This window comes from Sturnira hondurensis, unplaced genomic scaffold (genome assembly GCF_014824575.4).
Source record: "Sturnira hondurensis isolate 20B ecotype Veracruz unplaced genomic scaffold, ASM1482457v3 Scaffold0021490, whole genome shotgun sequence".
Taxonomy (NCBI): Eukaryota; Metazoa; Chordata; class Mammalia; order Chiroptera; family Phyllostomidae; genus Sturnira; species Sturnira hondurensis.
Window position 1 is genome coordinate 2,718,463 of NW_028094121.1, and position 24,521 is coordinate 2,742,983.

A 24,521-nucleotide genomic window follows, 5' to 3' on the forward strand; every position below is an offset into this window, starting at 1 on the left:
CACCCCAAACTACATAAAATCCTTTTCCTCTAACTGCCTACCCAGCTGTTCAGTTTAACACTCAGAGTCCCAGTTTCAAAGCTCCTCAAGGGCTCTCAAATGGGATTTAATTTTCTGACACCCAAAATAGTCTAGGTTGGATGCTACAAAATTAGCCAGAGACTCATTCCCAGGGACCAAGGACAATGACCGTGTATAAATATGATGTAGATCCAGTTTGCTCTGTATAAAAGTGCTCTGTATAGAGTGAGCACTTAAGAAGTATGGTCTAATCAATACATTCCACCCAAACAAAGCAAAGTAGAAGGTATTTTTAGAAGGTGTTCTTTTTACCGTGGCACTGATCCCGTCTCCACCCTCAGGGACTTTAGGGAAGGCATCATAAATTGAAGACACATAAGTGATGACAGACTTTTCATCTGGAGACGGCACATCCACATCTGAGAGAAAGGGCAAGAAATTTCTTAGTAGAACAAAGCAACCTGCCAGAAGAAGGAACAGTGAACACTGCCGAACATACTTCACTTCAGCCTGCTCTCACCTTCTGCATCCAGGAGCCGGGTGACCCCCAGTCTTTCTGCCACTTCGAAAGCCTGTTCCAGATTCTCTCGGTTACTTTGGATTTGTACCCTCTCCATGTCTATCAGATCAGGTCTGTAAAAGGCCACCAAGGCACATGAAAGGCCACCATCTCCATGCCACATGTGAATTCACACAAAGAAAACCTCTTTACAATACCAAGAGCTAAAAAAAACTGATTGACTCAGAGAGAAAACAATAGGTTTAGAAAGGTTCTAATTCCATTTTTAAATATTAATGCATACCAAGAGCCCAGTGTTCCCTAATTCAAAACTTACACCAACAGCAGCCTGGTTGGATTTCACAGGAAAAGTACCATAAGCTAGCAGAGAGTGAAAATCGGGGCATGTTTATGGCTACTAAGCATGCAATAATTTTTTTTAAATATATTTTATTGATTATACCATTACAGTTGTTCTATTCCCCCCTTCATTCCCCTCCACCCGCACACTCCCTCCCCCACTATTCTCCCCCCCTTAGTTTATAACCACGTGTCTCAATTTCTTTAGGTTCTATATTTCCCCCACTATTCTCACCCTCCCCCCTATCTATTTTCTACCTACCATCTATGCTATTTTCTGTGCCTTCTCCCCCCTTCTCCTCCTCCCACTCCCCTGTTGCTAACCCTCCATGTGTTCTTCATTTCTATGGTTCCACCCCTGATCTAGCTGTCCTCTTGGTTTGCTTTTGTTTTAGGTGTGGTTGTTAATAACTGTGTGTTTGCTGTCCTTTCACTGTTAATATTTTTCATCATCTCTTTCTTATATAAGTCCCTTTAGCATTTCATATAATAAGGGCTTGGTGATGATGAACTCCTTGAACTTGACCTTGTCTGAGAAGCACTTTATCTGTCCTTCCATTCTAAATGAAAGCTTTGCTGGATAGAGCAATCTTGACCATAGGTCTTTGGATTTCATGACTTGGAATACTTCTTTCCAGCCCCTTCTTGCCTGTAAGGTCTCTTTTGAGAAATCCGCTGACAGTCTGATGGGTACTCCTTTGTAGGTGACTGTCCCCTTATCCCTTGCTGCTTCTAGGATTCTCTCCTTCATTTTAGTCTTGGCTAATGTAATTATGATGTGCCTTGGTGTCTTCCTTCTTGGGTCCAACTTCTTTGGGACTCTCTGAGCTTCCTGGATTTCCTGGAAGTCTATTTCCTTTGCCAGACTGGGGAAGTTCTCCTTTATTATTTGTTCAAATACGTTTTCCACTCGTGGCTGTTTCCTTCCCCCTTCTGGTACCCCTATAATCTGGATGTTGGAACGTTTAAAGATGTCCTGGAGGTTCCTAAGCCTCGCCTCATTGTTTTGAATTCTCATTTCTTCATTCCTTTCTGGTGGGATGTTTTGTTCTTCCTTCTGGTCCATTCCATTGAGTTGAGTCCCAGTTTCCTTTCCATCGCTATTGGTTTCCTGGACATCTCCCTTCATTTCAATTAGTTTAGCCTTCATATGTTCCTCCAATTTGTGACTGTACTCTACCAATTCTGTGAGCATCCTGATAAATAGTGTTTTAAATTGGGCTTCTGAGAGGCTGGCAATCTGTTGGTCGCTTAGAGTTATTGGCTCTGGGACTTTGAGTTCCTCTTGCGCCATCTTTTGGGCTGTTCGTGCCTGTTAAGTAGCCGGATCGGAGCCCTAGGTTTTCACCAGAGCAGGGCAACTCAGTCGCTGGGTTGTGATGTTGTATGTGGGGGCGGGGTCAAAGAGGGACAATGGCTTCCCTCTGCCGCCTGCTGCTGCGAACCCCACCAGCACCGCAGCCACCACCGTCACCAGGGCCACGCGCCCCGCTCCACGGCACGCGAGTGTGCCACCGCCATCAGCCCTCCACCACTGGGTTCGCCCCCTGGGGCCTGCGTGGTCCGTCTCACTGCGCTCGAATGTGCGACCTTGGTCAGTCTGCCCCGCACCCCGACTAGTTCTGGGCTGCCTGCGCTCCTAGGTCTGTCCTACCCGACCCAGCTCCGCTGCTGGCTCCACCTCTTACCGTCCTCGTTGAACGGTTCGGAGCTGTTAGACTTCCGTATAATTCGGTTTTCTGGTCTCTGGGTGTGTGTTAGTTCTCCAAAACTTTTGTTGTATCCAAACTTGGTTGTGGGAGAAGGCACAGTGTTTCCACCTCTGCCTCCATCTTGGCGGAAGTCCCCAAAGTAATGCATGCAATAATTTTTATTTTTGTTATTCAAAATCCTCATCTTCCTCACTCCTCTCACTCCAGCCCTCTGCTATTCCTCAGCACTCCGAGCAAGCACTCACATCAGGCCCTCTGTACTCACTATTTCCTCCAACTGAAACACTCTGACCCCAGAGGCTTGCAGGGCTCACACCCTCACAGCTCTGCTCCAACATCCTCATCAGAGAGGCCACCACCGACCCTCTGTCCAAAACACCACAACCCCCGCCGCTTTCCATCCCTCCATTGTACTTATGACTGCGTGGCAGCATATATTTATTGGTGTGTAGTCTAATAAACAAATAATCTCCATGAAAGCAAGAACTTTTGCCGTTCTGTTCACTGCTATTTGTGCCCAGTGCCTAGAACACTAGGAGTTCGATACATATTCCTTTTTAAAATGAATAAAATGAATCAGATTCTTGATTCTCGGCTGAGGGGGAAAGTGACATTGTAACTAATTACAAACAAGATGAGAATTCCCTCCAGACACACTGAAATTCCACTGCATTTACCTGTATCGGTGAATAAGCGCATTGAACATCTTCCCATCATTCCAGCAAGAGGAAAAGTTGGTGCATTTGATTCCTGTGTAACCAGCTGTGACCTTCTGGGTCCACAGGAGCAGCTTCTCCTTGGCTGACATGTCCCCTGACTCTCCACTAATATAGATGTCAGAGATCTGCCAAAACATAGGAGACAGAGTAATCTTCATACATCATGGCTCTTAGAAGACGATTTGGCCAGAGAAGGCACAGCATGTCAACAGAGCACCGCCTCTCAGGTGTCAGCACCGTGAGAGTAAGCGCCTCCCTGCTGGTCAGTTCAAGGGACAATCAACAACAGGCACTTCCAAGTCTCTGAATCCTAACTTTACAAACTCAACTCATAAGAGGTTAGATTAAACACCAGCAGAAGATACTTTAAAATCATAAAAAAAAAACCCAGGACCAGGAACTTTTACTAATATTTTACTTAGTATGAAAGAAAGCTGTAGGCTGATAAATCTTACTAAGATGTCTGAAGAAAGACTATGAGAACAAAAAGGTATGGGTGGCTTGCATGGGGTCTAGAAAAGAGAAGTGAGGAAGTGTTGCCTCCAAGACTGTGATGGCAAAATGAGGGCCTAAGCAGTACATTCCAGGACTCTCATCCACTTGACAGGCACATTTCTATAGGAGAAATCAGGCTGCCACACTTTGATGATACCGATTAGTAAGATCAGCAAATCCATCCTCCACACACCACCTATCTCTGCTCTGACTCTGTATTCACCTGACAACCTTCAGATTATTATCTGCTTCCCATATGATATCCTAAAGCAACAAAATGCAGAGTGGCCAGATTCAAATACTGTATCACTGGGCAGTTATAATTTTTATTGTAAATTAATTTACATCAATCAATCTCTAACAAGTATCATCACACGGTAAGTCAATCCTCTAAAATTCAATCAACCCCAAGTATACTGGGAATAAAAAAGAGCTAGAGTTTCAGAGCTGAGGACCCGACAGCAGGTGATAATGGCACCTGAGCCATCACCCTGCAAGTCCACTACAGACAGCACCCCACCCCGCACCTGCTCTACTCCAGTCCCCTCGACATTTCCAGCTGATGGTTTCAATGACTGGATACCACTCAACAGTGACCTAACCTATCCCAGTACTTTCGCCGAACCCACCTCACATATATACTAAGGCAGCAGACACATTGTTGGAACTAGAAAACAGATTTATTGGAGTTCGAAGGGATAGAACTCAAATAAACAAAGTGAAATGTGAGTATTTGTGTTTTTTACTTAAAAAAGGAATTCCAGTTTATTAATTGACATTATATGTCCTCTCGGATGGCACGATCTCTCGGATGGCATTGCCTATCTGCCAATCACAATATCTTTGTATATTGCACTGAAAATAGTTCAATGAACAGTTTTACTTCAGATTTTTCACAAAGCTGTAATGAGACAGAGAAGTGTTTTGGTTCCTTAGGGTAGGGTAGGGTGGGGGCTGGGATCTGTTTGGATTAAGGCCCTTCCTAGACTGTGCACTGAATGAGAAGAATGGGATTATTGTAACCATCACAGTAATTAAATTTGGCCTTTGTCCACCTCTTCATGTAATACTCATATGTGATATGCACAGCACTGTCCTTTGGAATATGCAGAAGCTTTTACTTTAATCTCCCAAATGCAAAACCTCAGCTTCAGTGTCAGGGAGCTTTCTCCCTCGTCTATACTCTTAAAAGGAAGCCGTTTGGAAAGGGAACAGCCTCAACACCATTCCAGAGACCGTAGCACGTCTGCCTGAACTCTCGCTCCACCCACGCTTCAAAGGCTTGATTAATTCCGTCTCTGAAACATATCTTGAAACTTAATTTATTCTTAACAATTCAATAAATATTTACTAAAAAACACCTCATCCGTGCTTAATACAATTCTAGACACCGTGGAAAGGAACAAAAAAAAAAGTCTAACACCATTTATTCATTCTGTTGTTACTCCCTGAGCAACTACTATGTTGAAGGAGCTGTGCTTAAGTTCTTGGTATCTCAAGATAAAAGCACAACCTTGAGTTTCAAGTTCAAGCAATTTGGAAGGGGAGAAAATACATTACACAGAGATCAATGCTGTGTCAGAGAGAAGCAGGTAACCCAAACTAGCAATGCCAAGGAACTTCTCCGAGACAACAACATCTATGCTGAGTTTTAAGATGAACAGAAGTTACCCAGGTAAAGAGGGGGAAACAAAAAACAGACATGCTTGTCCTGCCTTGGTTAAGACATGTCATATCTAGCTAAAATAAGTCAGTCCCCAAATTTTCCCAAATGATAACAGATGGACGGAAGAGAGGAATGAAGGAAGAGAAGTTTTGTGGCCCTCTTGACCATAACTTCTAGAAATGTACACTTTTAAAATTAGCAGTATGTCTAATGTACTAACTTAATGCTTTTACTACTTTTACATTTCATAAAACCATGTTATTCAAACTCTTTGCATCTTTGACAACAATGCCTTTTTCATCAATAAAGCTAATTTTTTAAAAAGCTACTGTTTGAGTGAATATTCTAGAAAACATCCTTTCCATTTTTTTTAAAATTTCTGAGATACAACACCACTTTTCTGAATCCATGCAGTCACTGGACATTTCATCCCCAGCCACAAGAATCCAGTTGCATAGCACTGGGATTAGTTTTTTTTAATTCATTCATTCTCTTGATGTTTATTTATGATTTCCATAATGTGACCACTTGCTGTCTGAGTGTGTTTTATAAGTGATGTGATTTTTTAAAAGTTTTTAATGTGATTACTACTTATATACAATTATATTCAACACATCAAAATATAAAGTTAACTTCTCAAAAACAATAACTAAAACTTTCTTAGATTTTTGGTCTTTTTTGTTTAACCAATTATGTCAGTTGATCTCTACAAAAATTGATATAAATTGAATAGCAGATGGTGACCCAACTGATTCATCCCTTCTCATGAAATGATTATAATTTCACTCAGAGCTCACTAACAATAAAGACTTTATGAAGTCAAATACAAAGAGAATCCTTTTTTCTAAAGGCTAATTTCTAGGGGCACAGGGTGGGGGGAATCTTACCATATATAGTCATATGTGGTAGACCACATGAAAGATTACACATAATTTAAGGCCTCAAAAGATTGATAGCAATATAGTATATAATGATATACAAAAGAGGATCTCAGCAGAATGAAAACTAGTATGGGCTGAAGTGATAAAAATATTTCTTAAAGAAGTATGATTTAAACTTATACTTGAAAGATATTATAGAATAGACAAAGAGAAAGAGGGAAAAATTCCAGGTAGAAAGTAGATGGAGAGCCCTGGCTGGTGTAGCTCAGTGGATTGAGCGCAGGCTTGCGAACCAGAGGATCGCGGTTCGATTCCCAGTCAGGGCACATGCCTGGGTTGCAGGCCAGTTCCCGGCAGGGGCCAGTTCCCAGCAGGGGATGCACGAGAAGCAACCATACATTGATGTTTCTCTTCCTCTCTCCTTCCCTTCCCCTCTAAAAGATAAATAAAATATTTTTTTTAAAAAAAGAAAGTAGATGGAAAGATTGGAAGTTGAAATAATTTGGAACAGAAATAGTAGATGATTATGGGGTTGACCGTTTAAAATAGGAAAGTTCAAACTGGGAACTGATATAGGTAACATCAGATAGATGACGGTGGGGAGGATGGAATTCCAGGCTGAGGAGTTCGGACGTTGTATAAATCTACATAAGGCTCAGGGAACAAGACTAGATGAAATGAACAAATAGGTACTTGATTCTCATGTCCTGAAGTTTCTAGCTGTCCTCGTCCCACAGTAGAGAAGGCATCAGACTTTGAAAACTTTCAGTCAAAAAGCAGATGAGGGTACCGTGCAGTTATTCCTTATAAATGCCTAGATAAAGGGATCTAATGACAGCTGTGTTTTACCAACATCAGACTTAGATAAAAGTCAGAGGTCAGTATTCCAATCAGAATCTTGGTGGTCTCTCTAGGAAATATAACTAGAATGGAAATCCTATGTTACAGAATATGGATATTTCCAATTCTACTAAATAGTGTAAAACTACTCTCCAAATAACAGTACCATTTTATACTCTCACCCAAAAGATATGAAGAGGTTTTCCATCACTACACCCTCACTTACACTTGGTATATTTTCAGATTATTTTTGTCCAATATGATGAGTGTAAAATGTATCTCATTTTGATTGCTGTATCTTTGATTACTAGTGAGAAAAACAAGTGTTTGAGGCATTGCTTATTCCTGGGCTTTCCCTAATTTTCTGACTAGGGTATTTACCTTTACTATTAATAACACTTATTGTGTTTTATTTGTATTAATTCATGTAATTTTGACAGCAACCCTATAAAGCAGGAGTGTCGAACTCATTTTCACCAGGGGCCACATCAGCCTCACGGTTGCCTTCAAAGGACCGAAATAATTTTAGGACTGAATAAATGTAACTGCTCCTTAACTGTTAAGAAGTTGAAGTTACTTTTGGCCCTTAGAAGGCAGCTGTGAGGCTGATGTGGCCCCCGGTGAAAATGAGTTTGACGCCCCCGCTATAAAGTATATATACTATTCTTATACTCAATTTACAAATGAGAAAATTATGTCACAGAGAAGTTAACTAACTTGCCCCGAGGCACAGTGCTGGGGGTAGCAGGGCAGAGAGTCACACTCGGCCAATCTGGTTCTATGCTCTTCACCACTACTCCTGTTATCACACTTCCTACATTCTGGATGTCCGCCCCTTTTCAGTATGTGCATCAGATAATAATCTTACCATTATTTTTCTTAACTTCCTATTTGAAATGAAAATTTTCAAAAAGAGACAGAATAATATAATCAATTCCTATGTAACCATCACCCAGTTTCAACCATTATCAACTCATAACTCATCTTGTTTCACACACACTCCACCCACTTCAGTCCTTCCCTATCATTATGAAGCAAATCCCACGTAACATTTCTTCCAGAAACACTTCAGTGTGTATCTCTAAAAGATAAGGGCTCCTTTTAACATAATCAAACCACCACTGTTATACCTAAATAATAATGATGATTACTTAGTAATATTTTTAATTAAGTCAAATATTTTTGGAAAAGAAAAATCTTTTCTTAAACAAAACTCTAACTGTAATTTTAACTACTCTATTCTTACAATAGTGTCATCTAGTTAATTCTGCTTTTTCTTGCAATACAAAGCTAGTATTAGTAAAGCAACTTTCCCTATAATTAAAGAGGAGAAATAGGAAAGGGGTACTTGTATACTGAAAAGGCTGAGCCCAGAAAAATCATATACTGTTTCTTTCACAGCATCACCAGCCCCCCAATATTAGATCTATCACCCGAGATCGTAGGGGCTGTAAGGGTTTATGGCAAGGGCATTGGAACAGAGCCAAATTCTTCATTCAATGGAATCCACTCACAGTGTGGGCAAGAATTGGCCGTGGGAGCCAAGATGGGAAGGAAAAAGGAATTTTTAACAGTTTCCCTTGTTCCAAAAAGTCAGGTATTGTGGATATTGATGGCAGCTGGGAGTAGGGAATCCTCCTGAGAGAAAGAATAGGCCAGAAGGCCCTGGTCTGACATCAAAGTACAAGGCTGTTAACCCGCTGCCATCCAGCTCCAAACCCTCATCTACTTGTCACGCTGAAAACCATTTTGGTCAGGTGGTCTCTGCCACCCTGCTTCTGCATTAGCTGTTTCTTGACGAGGGGAGAATCAACTATACCACGTGAACAGGAAGCAGACCATTTAACTTCTATTGTCTAAACCCCAAACTCATAAAAACTACAAGTTTTTATTTATTTCTGTCCTGAAAAGAAACAAAACCTATTGCAAAGTTTATGTCCAGCCAAAGCCTGGTCCCATTCCCATCGATAAGCTCTGGACTGATCAATAAGAGAGGCTACATGGACTGAATTATACCAAGGACAGACGCCACTCTGGAACAGGAATTACTTTCTGAGGAGGGTTACTACTCTAACATATTGAAAGCAAAACAAGCACACACGTGCACGCACACACGCACACACAAAACCTCCCCCCACCCCCAATCCACTCTGGAGCTGCCAGCTGTCCCTTCCTGAGGAAGGACTTGGTGTGTGACTAGCTGCAGCTGCTGCCCCAACCCCTGTGTCCTCCCAGTGCTCTTGCCCTCAGCAAAGGAAATTCAGGCTCCTCAAGATGCTCTCGCCTGGAGTCTCAGCCCCCATTGCACAGGCCTGCAGAGTCAGAACACACCCCCTCTGCCTCTCCTACTGTGGCTGTCCTCGGGCCCTGTGAACAGCCTGCTGGTGAGGGAGCCACTCCCTAAAGATAGTTCCTTCAGAGACCTTTTGCCTTACGGACTTACATTCTGTAGGAATTTCACATTTATCTTGAGAAGTAACTTCTTATGTGCCATATAGGATGGTCAGTCTGTGTTCTCCACATCACAGAATAGACACAGAGCCTCAGAAACGGTTCAGCCATCTCAGCTAACAGTCACTTAGTTTTTCAGCCTGGGCTGAGTTTTACAGCTAAGTAGTCTGGCTGTGTCTGATCTAAAACAGTAGAAGGGATGGGATGCAGAGCTTGGGTGCCCAGAGAACGTCACATATCAATTTGATTCACATACTGAACAGCAAAAGAATCACACCGCTGTCAACACTGTCAAACTACAGATCACGGTCCAAAGGTTTTTGCCACCAATCTTTTCCTTAATATTCCTCATGGAGTGGTTCGGAACCTTCCCTTCCCAGTGAGGAAATCCTGTACCATGGCCACCTATGGTCCATTATCTAGATTTCCACTAGGAGGCCTTTAAAATTTTATACTCCAAACTTTGTAAAAAATCTCACACTCACTTAGGAGCATGAGTCTTAAAATATTACAGTGCCTCCACAACTTAAACTTAATGCTAGTGGTACCAACAGAGCAACCAGTTCAGCAGATGTTGTATTCCCAACTACTCTACACCCATTCCACACAAAGATAAAAGGTGACTTTGAATTAACTCAAAGATTCACATGCGTCACCCTAGCAACCTTGCTGTCTTCCTTTTCACCTTCACATACACATACGTTTATATGGAAAAGCCTGAGGAAGGCTCTTGCCTAACTATATAGTGAATATTTTTCAATGACCACTCTTCCCTGCAACTGTTGGGAGTCTCCAAACTCTGTAATAACAAGGACACTGAGATGGGTCTATCTATGGGGACATATATCCCCAAAGAAGACACTGTAAACACATCAGCTTAAAATATGGGTCTCTCCTCTGCCTCGTGCAGCTGGCGATAAGCAGGGCACCAGCAGATAGGCCACGTCCCTGTTTTGCAGACATCAAGGCAGCTGTCCTACGTCTCAGCAAGGAAAATGCCCTACTTCATCATCCACCTCTTGCCACTGTGGGGCCCTAAAGTGTGTATTTCTTCTGCTGAAGAGGGTAGCAAGCCAACAAAAGTTCCTCGGTCATTGGTGAATTATAATTTCAGTCACTGTGCCACCCAGGGTCTTGCTGAGTCCTCCTTATCCTCTTAGTGTCCAGATCTCTTGAATTCTCACTTGCTCCTTGAACCTAAAAACATTCCCAGCACGCACCAAAGCCATTACCACCACCCATGCCTTGATATATAACTCACAGACAAAAACTTGAGAGCCGTAAACAAGTCTAATCAGAAAAAACTTTTCCAAGCCTCAAACCTTCAAACTGCCCTAACCCCTCTCTGTATTGATCTCCAACTCTATGTCCCTCTCCTCTGATGCCAGAATTAGTAACCGAAGGAGGACTGGCCCTGTCCACCTCTACAAATGTTGAATGAGTGTTGTCATTAGCTGTGCCCCGGCCCTGCAGGAGTAGGATTGCATCAGCTCTAGTAAGAGCATCGTTCTCCTGGGGAGAAGAGCAATTACATCTAAGACAGCTGCCTCACCCCTTCAGCATTCCTCACCCCTTCTCCACCCATTTCCGAGACTTACCTAGGCCTCCCTCATCCTTTCTGCTACCCCACAAACTTCCTTTGGCGGGGGAGCTGATAAACAGACCTGCCTGAGAGTAAGTGCTAGTTAACTAGCACTGCTCCCTGAGAGATAACCCCACCAGTCAGCTCAAGCAATTATGCGCATGGTTACCCAGAATCAGGGACTCCTCAGAGACAACAAGACTTGGTTCCAAGCATTCAGGGGCAGACCTGAAATAGATTCTGATTGTCAAGCACAGCAGTCACTAACTCCCAGTTTCTGGCATAATGGTAAGTTTGAGAAGACGCCCCAAGATCCTCACTGCTCACCACACTCCACTTTAGTAAGTTTGATGGCCAGGAATCCAAACAGCTGTTTGCGTTTCCCTTGGACATGCACACCTACCTCCTCCAGACCCCATGATGGGGTGTGGCTTGCCTCCAAAGAAAGAGTGCCGTCCTCTTCTGAGAATGACATGGAGCTCTTTTCAGGTTCCATATCTTTAGGCTGGATCCCACGTAAGTGTGGCCCATTGCTGCCATAGCCAGAGGAGGAAGGCAAAATGCTCACAGTCATGCCACTGATGGACAAATCACTCTGAGAAGTAGGCAGTCTAGGAGCCTGGGGGGACACTCGACCTGTGTGGGCAGGCTCTGTGGGTCTATGGCCTCTCGACTGCTCCAACAGTGATGAAGGGACAGAACGCTCTGCAATCCAGGAAGCTGACTTGGGGGAACTTAAAATATCCTTGGTCCCTCCATGCACACTCCAGCCCTCTGAAAGGCGGTCTTCATCTCCTGTGTTGGTGGGGTAATCCGTCCTGGGGAAAGTGCTGCTCTGAGATCCAGGTTGAGTATCTGCTTTCTCCACTGCAGTCTCTCCTTGCAAAGGCAGAAGCACAGCCCTGCTGCTGCAGGATGCTGTCCTCGGAAATTCCACCAGTTGGCTCACTGACTTTTCACAATCCCTCTCCGCTGGGTTATCAAGCAGGTGAGCGATGACAGTCATCCCCTCTTCCAGGGAATCCCAGACCCCTCCGGCAACTGATGACTCATTCTCTAGCAAAAGGTGGGCAGTCTGGATCTCCCCCTGGAATCTCTCCTTCACCTGCACAATCATCCCTTGATCTCCCACTCCTGAGCTGGGGGCAGAGTCTCCAGGCAGTAAAATATCTGTCAGGGGATGCTCTACCACTCCCACTCCTTCCTCCTTTCCGACACTCACTACTAACTTGGTTAGGGTTTCTGCCTCTTCAATGACTCCAGTTCCTTCCGAGGGTTCTTCCTTAGGAGATACCTCTGGAGCAGGGGCTTTCTTCCCCCTCCACCTCCTTTTGAACCGAACCCTTTTCTTAGGAGATATAGGAGCCTTCTCAGGAATAGCTATGGAATCTTTCGGCTCTTTAACACAGCCCAGCGAATTTCCCATCGCTTTCGGCTCCTAATCTTAGCAAAAACGCAGCTAAGCCAGTCCTGGGACCCCAGAGAAATCCCAACCTTGGCTTCATCGGATTAGATGCACATTTTAAAACACGCACTATGCCGGCAATCCCTCCAGTTCTCTCTCCCTCCCTCCCCGCCTCTCTCTGTCTCTTCTAGCCGCTGCTGATTCAGACAGCCATCTTACAGGCTCAGAGCTGCAACAAGACAAATTCAAAGCATCTCACTGCAGTTCAGAAATCACTTGACCTAAAAGCAGACAGAAACCGGATTGGCTGTAGCTTCCTCTCTCCAAATATGAGGTAATTGGAGCACTGCCCTCAGAAACACAAACAGAAAGCAAAAAGGAGCCAGAAACCAGGGGAGGGAGAAATAAGGGAGGGTGAGGAGGAGGGGGAGATTGTGAGAGTAAAAGGAAAAGGGAGGGGGAAGAGGAGAGGCCAAGGGAGAAGGTAACCTGGAGGAGGGAGGAGGAGGAGGAGGAGGAGGAGAAAGAGGGAAAAGCGAACCAGCGCCACCAGAACAAACCAGAAAGGGAAGGGTCAAGAAGAACCGGGAACTGGGGATGCTGCAATTACGGCCCCCAGACTCTGAAAGAAAACAGATTCCAATTGTTGTACCAAGATGTCCATAAGGAAATATCAAGCAAGGTAAACATGTTCTCTATTTTTTTCAGGTCAGAAATAAAATTATTTAATCAAATTACAACCTAAGAGAGACTAGAGCCTATTCTTGGAGTTAAGAAAAGAAAACACAGGCTTTCCTCTTACAGCCTTTATTTCCCTCCTTTGAGAGAGATAGAGAGAAAGAGAAATACCTGTTAAATCTGCTGGCCAATGATACACTGGGAAAACCCAAAACCAGTTCTGGGCAGAGGATCTCAACATCACTTCCACACACAACGGAGGTGGCATCTCTGCCGAGACATGTGACAACAGTAGTTGCTACTGCAGCTGCTGCTGATAGCTAACGTAATTTTAGCATTTTTTACGTGCTAAGCCCTGTGCGAGGCTATGGGTTACTTCATTTAATTCTCACAGTAGCCATAAAAGATCAAAACTATTATTATTTTACATTGGACAGGTAAAGAAATAGAGGATTAAGAAAGCTGATTAGCTTGCTCAAGGCTATGCAGCTAGTAAGTGGCAAAGCCAGAACATGAACTGCTGTTTTAAGACTTTTCATTTCAATCCCATGTCATACTAGCTTCTAACTGTGGCGGAGATGGAAGTCTATACTCAGTTAAATAAAACAGGAAGATGCCCTACCGTTCTAAACTGGCAACTTGACTCATTTGGACCAAGGACTCAGACAAAGAGATAACACTTGCTATTTGGAATTAAGGAAGGAAATTGCTAATATGAGGCCTTGATGATTTTTACTTAAATTGCAATAGGGCAGGAAGTCTGAAGAACAGATCTAAGAAGTTGATTGAAAAGTTACACTGTTTTGTCAATGGGATCTGCCCACCCCAATTTTCAGTATGGTGTCTGACAGATGAGATACCACCACAACCCAAAGGGCTCTGAAGGGAGCAGAAGGCAAGAGGTTTTATGAAATTCTTCTTGCTTACAGCTCTTTGGTCTATACCAAAAGGATCCCAACCCACACAGCAGAGAGAAACAGCCTGCCTGGCTCTAGCCATGTGAGCCCTAAAGACTTGTACAGTACAGCTCACCTTTCCTGGAAACTTGAAAACTGCCCTGCACGAAAGGAGAGCAATAAGAAGTCCTAAATCAACAGGCCCCCTACAACCACTTCTGAGACCCTACTGATGCCCTGAGTGCTTCACAACTGCAGTAGGTGTCTCTCCCCTAAGCCTTTCCCTGGCTTAGTACCACCAAAACTGCAGCACCATCTCATGACCATTGTAAACCATGGCAAGAAACAAGACAAGGAGATTGGCACAAGACTGAAACTTTAACAGACTGCCAGAACTCATACAATCAGAAAAAAAAAAAAAAAATGACATTCCAATGTAATTCTCTGGCAGGCACCAAGCCTTCATTCCTTCAATAAAGAGAAGTGGAACTTTAAAGATGCATACCCTTCTTAAGGCCTAAGCTTGAATTTTATTCATGAAATGCAAGCAAATCAAATTCCTGAAACCGATCAACTCAGAGTCAGGGAAGACAGCTGTTTAAAATGACTGCTGCTCTGTTGGGTTTTTCTGAGAAGCCTGACAGAACCAAGCACATTTACTTCTGGGAGCATTTTCTTTCTTAAACTTTTCATATGTCAGGCAGATCAGGCCTTTATTTCCTTTTGCTCCAAAGAAAAACTGGTCTAGGACAGGAGCAGAGAGATGTTAGTAAGGTAGATCTAGGTTCAAATTTCCAGTTCTGTTAACTTCTAGGTGATTCAGTTTCCTTACCTGCAAAATATAAATTCTGCCACCTACTTAATGGGGCTGTGGAAAGGGTGAAAGAGATTAATGTCTATAAAGTTTCTTGGCTCAGTGCCTGGTCTACGGTAAACCCCTTTCTTCCCATTTATTACTGGAGCTAGAAGGTATGAGATACTCCACCACCACACTCCATCCTAATATACTCTTTTTCTTGACCAGGCTCTATGGAAAAAGATATATTTCAAGGTCCAAAGTTTGGGTGCCTCTTTTTCTTTGCAGGAGCACTGCCTCCACTATTTAACTAAGTTAAAACTCTGGTCACCAGGACTTTCCCCTGGGTCTTTTTCTCACTTAGCCTGAGCTCATAATGATTGCACTGCTGCCTTCTCCAGACTACCCATTCTTCTTGTCTTCTCCTTTGGGTTTTTCTCATTAACTGTTTACTCTCAGTAGGTCTCCTCCAAAGACAGCCAGAGTGAGACTCCAGAGTGAAGGAGCTCACTCTTCCATTCCACAAACGTGAATGGTACCTCATGTATATGCCAAGCCCTAAGGCACCATAAAGTACAGAAAAATGTAAACCTCAAGTCCACCCAGCTAAGATCACACTGGGGCTGAGGTGGAGTGGAGGTAGGGGCAGCGAGGGGACTAAATGGTAATGCAAAAAAAATACAATTAAAAAAATTTTTTAGCCCTGGCTGGTGTAGCTCAGTGGATTGAGCGCAGGCCTGCGAACCAGACGATCGCGGTTCGATTCCCAGTCAGGGCACATGCCTGGGTTGCAGGCCGGTTCCTTGCAGGCTAACTACCAGCAGGGGATGCACAAAAGGCAACCATACATTGATGTTTCTCTCCCTCTCTCCTTCCCCTCTAAAGATAAATAAATAAATAAAATCTTTAAAAAAATTTTTTTTAAAGATCACACTTGGCCTGAACTCCCTTAAGTGTTTAAATTTCAGAGTGCTCGATATATACTAGTATTTAATAAACAACTGAGATGGAAAACTAATTTTGTCAAATTCTGACTTTCAAGAACTTATCTTTTAGAAAAACCATAAATCCTAACATGCATATTCAAACCGGCTTGCACAAAACCAAGAAACAAGAAATTCTATTATTAGTATCTGGATGTGTAACCCAAAAAAGTCAGTCGGTCTCTGTGTTTGTTTGCTCATCAACAAATGAACACAGGAAAACAGACATCATAGTCTGTTTCTCTGGTCTACTCTACCACACTGCCTGGAGATTAAATGCATAAAATGTCCACTCACTTAACAAATATTTATCGAGTGCCTGCCTATTACTCGCCAGTCAAAGAAAACAACAAGAGACAAAATCCCTTCTGTTATTAAGCCTGCATCACAATGCAAGGATCTGCACACACACAAGCATGCTAAACAGCAGTAGGTGTTACCCACCACAACGCTGTCAGTCCTACAGTGCTTCTGAGAGTAATTTGGCAAAATAAAGGGACGTGTACAACCCAGCAACGACAGTCCAGGTGTTTATGCAGAACACCCTCTGCATCAGGACACTGTACACATATGTTAACTGAAGGAATGAAGGCCGTCTTCATTTGATTACATACGAGACGGCAAATGACAGGTGCTGCACATCTGCAGGAGCTCCACTCACATCACAGCCCATGCAAGTTCCTGAAGATGAACAAGTCAGGTCCTCCTTTTCAACATGAATCAACCTCAATAACAAAATTTAAATTAAAAAAGTAGGATATGTAGGTGATACTCTTTGTGTCAAACACAAAAACATCGAAACAACAATACATACTGTTTATGAATACCTCTTCAGTCATAAAGTACAAAGCATATATGGGAATGAGATACATCAACTTCAAGACAGTACTGATGCGGGGTTAGAGAGAGTAAGAAAACTGATTGCAGCCCTGGCTGCTGTAGCTCAGTGGATTGAGTGCGGGCCTGAGAACCAAACAACCGCAGTTCGATTCCCAGTCAGGGCACATGCCTGGGTTGCATGCCAGTTCCCGGCAGGGGACGCACAGGAGACAACCATACATTGATATTTCTCTTCCTCTCTCCTTCCCTTCTCCTCCAAAGATAAATAAATAAAATCTTAAAGAAAAGAAAAGAAAATTGACTGCATCTGAAATGCTTTATTTCTTTACAGAGAAAGAGGAAAAATCTGAAGCAAACAAGAATATTAGTACGTGTTTAATTTTGAAGGCGACTATACAAACAAGGATGTGTTCTATACCTTTTTGAGTGCTGGAAATTTTCATACCTAAAAACTTAAAAAAGAATCCCTACCATTTAGCACATATCTTTTTAATATGTTAAAAAACATTTTGGAAACCATAAACCTCTTTATGAAGTTATCAATACTGCCAGTCTCATCAGTAGTAGCAAATTTTTAATCTGCTACAGCCTCTCCTACAATTGAATACTCCCTTGCTATGACAACCTCGGCCTGTATCTGCATCACTGTTCTGCTTCATTAGCATCAATAACAGAGTTTGACTACAATGACTATTTTACTGACCCCCTAACGTTTGGTAGGTAGTTCTACTCTGCATTTCCCTTTTGTTTCATATAACATGTTCTTGGTGAAAACAGCTAACAGACGCTCCATAAAAAATCACTTGAAAACCACATAATACATAACTAGCAAGATACATATCACACTCTATCTGAAGCAAGGAAAAGAAATTGGAGGCTCTATAGAATCCTTTATTCGACAACAAAAGCTTTGCAGACAGGGAAACTTTTCCCACACTTCTGAACACTCAGTTAATACTATAGGCAAACACCAAGACTTCACAATAGCCGAGGAAGGAATTAGTAATTAGTTGCATCTGGGAAAATACTCTGGGAGCAAAGCTTCCCTCTACAGAAAGTCAAAGTAAGTATTCTGCTATGCTGAAACAGCAAAAAAAGAAAAGCAGGTAGCTAATATACACACAGAAGACAAAGCCAGAGCTGTTTACGTCTTCCAGTGAAATTGGTAACAGGGCAAAGGACAATGAGCTAGGTCAAAGGCCCTGGAAGTTATAGAATCCATTAATTACTGAGTGTGTTATGTTCCAATTCCCTCTCCCACACCTCCCTGATTCTTTAAATCTCTATCAAGTTTAGAGTATGTATCTTGTCATTCTTTTGATTTATATAGTCAAACTGGATTGACTCTGTGTCTAGTTCAAAGTTTTATCTCCCACTGACTCTACCTAAGACCTTGCATACAGCTGGTCCTCAATAAATGTTTGTGGAATTCAGTTAAAAAATACATTTTCCTGCAAACTAGAGCCACAAGGAGCTACTGTTTCACACTCACTGTGATGGCTATAATCTAAAGGACAGACAACAACTGTCGGTGAGGATGTAGAAAACCAGGAACCCTCAGACATTAAGGGTGGAAGCCCTGACCAGCGTGGCTCAGCTGGATGAGTGCTGTCCTGCAAAGCAAAATGCTGCTGGTTCAATTCCCAGTCAGGGCACATATGCCTGGGTTTCAGGCCCAGTTTCTGGCTGGGGCGCACATGAGAAGCAACCAACGTTTCTCTGTCACATCAATGTTTCTATCTCTCTCTTTCTCCCTCCTGCCTACTCTCTATAAAAATAAATACAATCTTTTAAAAAACAGTGGGAATGTAAAATGATACAGCCACTTTGGAAGACAGATTGGCAGTTTCTTTAAAAAGTTATATGTAAAACTATGATACAAACCAGCAATTCCACTCCTAGGCATATATCCAAGAGAAATAAAAACACATCCACACAAGGACTAGTACTCAAATATTCATATCGACATTATCTGTAATAGCAAAAAATGACAATACAAATGTCCATCAACTGCTGAACAGACAAAATAGATCCACAGAATAGTATATCCATAGAACACTTCTTAGCAATCAGAAAGTATGAAGTTCTGATATACGCTACAACATGGATGAACCTCAAAGACATTATGCTAAGTGAAAGAACCCAGACACAAAATAGCATATGTTATATGACTCCATTTAGCTGAAATGTCCAGAACAGGCAAATCTAAAGAGACAGAAAATAAATTAGTGGTTGCTTGGGTCTGGGGATGGGAAGAGAGAGCTGTAAATGAGCAGAGGGCTGACACTGGGACGTGACTGCTGCACAACTCATAAAAGTCACCGAAATATACAATAAAACCGGGTCAATTTTATAGTACATAAAATATACTTCAATAAAGTCTTTTTAAAGTATGTATTTTCCTAAAGTAAAACAATAGAATGATAACCAAAAAGATGCTTTTAAAAAGTTAGCTAACTGCCCTGGCTGGTATGGCTCAGTGGACTGAGTGCTAGCCTGCGAACCAAAGGGTCGCCAGTAGGGGGCGCGTGAGGCAACCACACCTTGATGCTTTTTTCCCTCTTCCTCCTCCCTTCCCCTGTGTCTAAAAATAAGTAAATAAAAAAAATATATATTTAAAGTTAACAATAGGGAAAGGGAAGAAACAGGATGGAGGAAGCAAAGATGGACTCTAGAATTCTCTGAATACACCTTGTATTCACTTTTTAAAACTTCCCTTTGAAACAATATTTAATAAATATATAATCTCTATATATCTATCTATATGATAAGAAATAAAATTGAAAGGGGAAAAAAACAATCCCCAAGAACTGAAAGCAAATAAAGACAAATGAACCTAATTATGTATTGAATTGATGGCTTAGTAACACAGAAATTATTTCAAATGACTTTAAAATATAATTATTTGGACATCCTAAAAAAAAAGATTTTCAGCCTACGAGAAAAAAGGACACAGCCCTGGCTGGTGTGGCTCAGTGGATTGAGTGCTGCTGGCCTGCGAACCAAAGGGTCGCTGGTTCGATTCCCAGTCAGGGCACATGCCTGGGTTGCGGGCCAGGTCCCCAGTTGGGGCTGCTCAAGAGGCAGCCACACATTGATACTTCTCTGACTCCCTTCCCCTCTTTCTAAAAATAAATAAATAAAATCTTTAAAGAAAAAGAAGGATACATTTACAGGGGTGGGCAAAAATAAATTTATACTTGTTCACATGGGAAAAGAAATGTATGCTACCATTATTATAATAGCTTTATTAATCTGTTTCGTGCACTGTAAACCTACTGTTGCCACCCCTGCATAAAGTCAAAGAAGCTAAATAAAAGCTGGTAATTCTAAATCTGAATTAGAAATATCAGTATAAATTCATGCTTTTTTAAAAGAGAAAAATACAATACTGGCATCTCTGTTTAGAGAAAAAGCCGAGAAACGATGACCCACCGGCAGCACTCAGACTGGTAATAAAGAAAAAGAGCTCCTTTTTATCTTTAGGAGAAACTGCTAATTCCAGGCCTGGGACAGGATCTCATCTCACAAGAAAAAAGGAAATGATCAAAGACTTTGGGGGTCATGCCAAGACTCAAGAGACTCAACTTGAAGAAACTCTTACTGACCGATGATGAAGCTATTTGAATGTTAGAAAGAATAGCTGTATGTGATTGAAATGCATTTAAGCCTATTAAAAAAAACAAAACAAAACATGAGTCACAGTAATACTCAGGGAGGGAAAAATCAACAAAAAAACTTCCACTGGTCACCTCTGGAGAATCTCAGGGAACTAATGAATTATTATGAAAATTTGTCAACTGAGTTGGAAAGTTGGGAGTATTCACCTTTTTATCTTACCTCTCTCAGAGGAACTATCTTTCAGGGTAACTGATAAGATGATGTTCTTCTTTATAGAAGAATTCCAGCCAAATAATAAAGAAAGTATAGAATCTGAGTATCATTATTTTGCAACTTCTAATGAAATAATGGAACTAGCTATGATGGTCAGTAGCTGCTAAAACCATTAGGTAAAGAGCTAACAGGGACTGCAGAATAGATCCATCAGGCTGAAAACACCTGACCCCACTAATCAATCTTACCATCATGAAAAGAGAGACAACAGACATTATGTGCCTCCTGACGCACAGCAATAAAAGTAAAAGCACAACACTACCATCCATCCTTGCCCCACCCCCAAAATGAACCTGAATGTGAGTGAGCCTCAGGTCTAGCTCGAAACCCCCATTTTGCAGACAATACAAATGGAGGGACAGAGGACATTGTTAGAAGGCTTGCCAGAGATACCATCAGCATCTTTATAAACCTTACAGGACAAAAAAGATCTGATTTCTTCAACAAATTGCAAGGAGATAGAGAAATTTAATGCAATATGTGGACCCTGTTTGGATTCCGATGCAAACAAACCATTTTTAAAAATGAGGTAATTGAGGAAACCTGAACAATGATCAGATCTTTGATGATTTTAAGAAATTATTAATTGTTATGGCATTATAATATTGTGGTTTGCTTTAAAAAAGAGTATATTCCAGAGATACACACTAAAATATTTCCAGATGCAGTTATACGAAGTATGGGATTTCTTTTCAATTAACCTACTGGGGGTTGAGGAGTCAATCAGGATAGAGAAGAAACAATATTGGCCAGGAGTTAGTCAATGTTCAGCTAGGGCAGTTCTTGACACCATTTTCTCTACTTTTATAAATATTTGAAATTTTTCGTAACAAAAATTTTAAGAGATTTTATTTATTTTTAGACAGAGGGGAAAGGAGGGAAAAGATATCAATGTGTGGTTGCCTCTCACCCACCCCGTACTGGAGACCTGGCCCACAACCCAGGCATGTGCCCTGACTGGGAATTGAACCAGTGACCCTTTGGTTCACAGGCCAGCTCTCAATCCACTGAGCCACACCAGCCGGGGCTCATAACAAATTTTTAAGGAGAGAAAACTATTGCCAGCGGAGCTCTTCAGAATAAGAACAGCTCTATCACCCCATCTCCTCTGTCTCAGTATTGTTTTAATTAACCAACTCGTTTTTGATTCCCTGGCTCCCGAGTTTCCTTTTTAAACAGATTTAGTTGTAGTCAGGGTCAGCACAGACAGTGGACAGATGCCTTTTACCTCACATCTATGAGACTAACATTGGGCACTAACAGTGAGGGCAGGTTTGTGGAAAAAATACAGTTTCTCTTCAAAAATAATTCCACTGTTCCTAAGGGTTCTAAAAGGATAACTCTAGTCATAGAAAAAAGCTCAACAAAGTTCCACTTCCCACCTTGCAAATGAACACCTAGCCAAGTTTATGTACCTGGTTATCCCTATATCCAAAGCATGCCTGAGGCCACCTTGTGGTTCCACAAAAATACATATTACCGCCACACTCTCCTAAACCCGCCCATGCTGTCAACTGTCAGCACTAGCTCCAAATTAGACCCCCAAGAAACAATCCCTAAACTCTCAGAACTGTCTCAGGTTCTTAGGAATTCTGATACACTTGCTGTTCTGTTGCCACCCAGCAGGTGGTGCTAACTCCCTAAGTAAGACATGATAGTGGTCTCAGCCCCTGGAAGTCAGTAAGTGAAGATATTTATTATTAACCTTTTCCCACCTGCTCCCTCTAATCTATCACCTTCCTCCCTGTACAGTGACTGGGTATGGGAGAGTAGTCTGAGAAATAGCTTTGCTTAGTTGTACTAAAGTGATTCAAGACTTTTAAAAATAAAGATGGGGCTGTATTTAGTGGAAAAGGATTAGTCTCCTTATGAAGGCCAAGTGACTCTGTGAACACCACCAGGATGCCACTGCTCTTGGGTGTGACTACCACTACAGGTGCTTGCAGTGGAATGAATGTGTGTGTCCCCTCAAAATTCATATGAAGCTCTAACCCCCAACGTGATTGTATTTGGAGATGGGGCATTTGGCAGGAGATGAGGTCATGAGCGTAGAAACCCCATAATGAAATGAACGCCATTATAAAAAGATGAAGAAACATAAGATCTCTTTTTCTGCATGCGTGCACCAAGGGTAAGGTCATGTGAGCACATGAGCAGGAAGAGGGCTCTCGCCAAGAACCCAACCATACGGCACCCTGATCTCAGATTTCCGACTTCCAGAACTATGAAAAATAAATGTCTGTTGTTTACGCCACCCCATCTATGATGGTACTTCATTACAGCAGCCCAGGTGACTAAGAGAGTGCTACACTTAAGCAGGCTTGTTTCAAGATTAGCGACAAGTCTACATCAAAGCAGGCCTTTACTCCACCCTTTTAAGGCATCACAACCAACATCTTTCCTCACCCTTCACACTCTGAGTACCTAAAGAGCCAGTTTTGACTCGGATGAGCAGACTTCTAATAACCAGACTGCCAATGACAGGGCCAAGCAAAGGAAATGAAAGATCCCACCCATTTCATCATGAAAATGACTAGGAAGTTCCAGGTTTGGGCTGCAACGGCTTTATCCCCAGGCCAATCCTTATCTTCACCTCCAACTCCCACTCTCACCCTTCTTCACTGCCAAACACAGACGAGGAAGGCTCAGTGTGCCTGTGGAAGGCAGTGCAACTTCTAGTTCTTCCTAGGCCGTGTTCAAACCAAGTAACAGGGACCGTAATCTGCACAGACCCTAATCTGCACAGACCCTACCTGGAAGTGCAAAATAATGGTCCAGATCAGGCCCAGGGTCAGCTTGGGGTTGCCATCTGTAATGTCATCATTGCGAATATTCACTAGTTTCACCTGGAAGAAAAAAAAAAAAAAAGCTGGTCTCAGAGTTCTGTGACTTTTGTTTTGATCTCATTTTATTTTTCTTCATTTACATAAAGTTAGATTGATTTATACACAGTTATTTCTTATGAGTTTTAACACATGTATAGATCTGTATAACTACCACCACAATCAGAATAACAGAACAGCTCCATCTGCATCTTACCAAGAAAGGTGACCTCATGTGGCCCCTTTGTAGTCAAACCTTTTCCCCAGCAACTATTAACTCCCAGCAACCACTGATCTGGTCCCAGTTTTGCTTTCTTTCTTTCTTTTTTTTAAGATTTTAAATATTTATCTTAGAGGAGAAGGGAAGGAGAGAGAGAGAGAGAGAGAGAAATATCAATGTATGGTTGCCTCTCGTGCGCCCCCTGCCAGGAACCAGGAACTGGCCTGCAACCCAGGCATGTGCCCTGACTGGGAATCGAACCGTGATCGTGTGGTTCGCAGGCCCGTGCTCAATCCACTGAGCTACACCAGCCAGGGCCCAGTTTTGCTTTCTCCAGAATGTCATATAAATGGAATCACACAGTATGTAATCTTTTGACACTGGCTTTTTTTTTCACTCAACACAATGCTCTCGATGTCCACATCCAAGTAAGTCATTGCATGTAACAATAGTTTGCTCCTTACACTGCTGAGCAATCTTTCACTGTATCAACACAGTACACTGTTTAACCATTCATCCATGGAAGAACACTGGGGTTGTTTCTGGGAGCAATTATGCACAAAGCTCCTATATTCATGTACAGGCTTTTTGTGTGTGTGTGAGCATATGTTTTCATTTCTCTAGGGTAAATTCCTGGGATTGAGATTGCTGGGTCATATGGTATATGTTTAGCTTTATAAGAAACTGCCAAACTTTCTTCCAGCATGACTGTACCATTTTACATTCCCAGCAGCAAAGCAACCTTGCAAGCACACAATATT

At 42.2% G+C, this 24,521-nt stretch overlaps 2 protein-coding genes across 15 annotated transcripts in view; both read right to left on the minus strand.

The window, feature by feature from the left end:
• Positions 1-24,521, minus strand: part of MACF1 (microtubule actin crosslinking factor 1) — a 329,873-nt gene that overhangs the window by 159,145 nt on the left and 146,207 nt on the right. For all 14 annotated transcript variants that reach the window (XM_037032518.1, XM_037032516.1, XM_037032508.1 and 11 more), the window contains exons 5-8: positions 23,472-23,564; positions 3,270-3,436; positions 542-654; positions 334-440 (exon numbers count right to left, since the gene is read on the minus strand). In XM_037032518.1, the coding sequence (XP_036888413.1) occupies positions 334-440; positions 542-654; positions 3,270-3,436; positions 23,472-23,564 (480 nt within the window). The remainder of the gene's footprint in view (positions 1-333; positions 441-541; positions 655-3,269; positions 3,437-23,471; positions 23,565-24,521) is intronic.
• On the minus strand, positions 11,502-12,688 carry LOC118977584 (uncharacterized). The gene has a single exon (XM_037032520.1). The coding sequence runs from the start codon at positions 12,650-12,652 to the stop codon at positions 11,543-11,545; it is 1,110 nt and encodes a 369-aa protein (XP_036888415.1). The 5' UTR covers positions 12,653-12,688; the 3' UTR covers positions 11,502-11,542.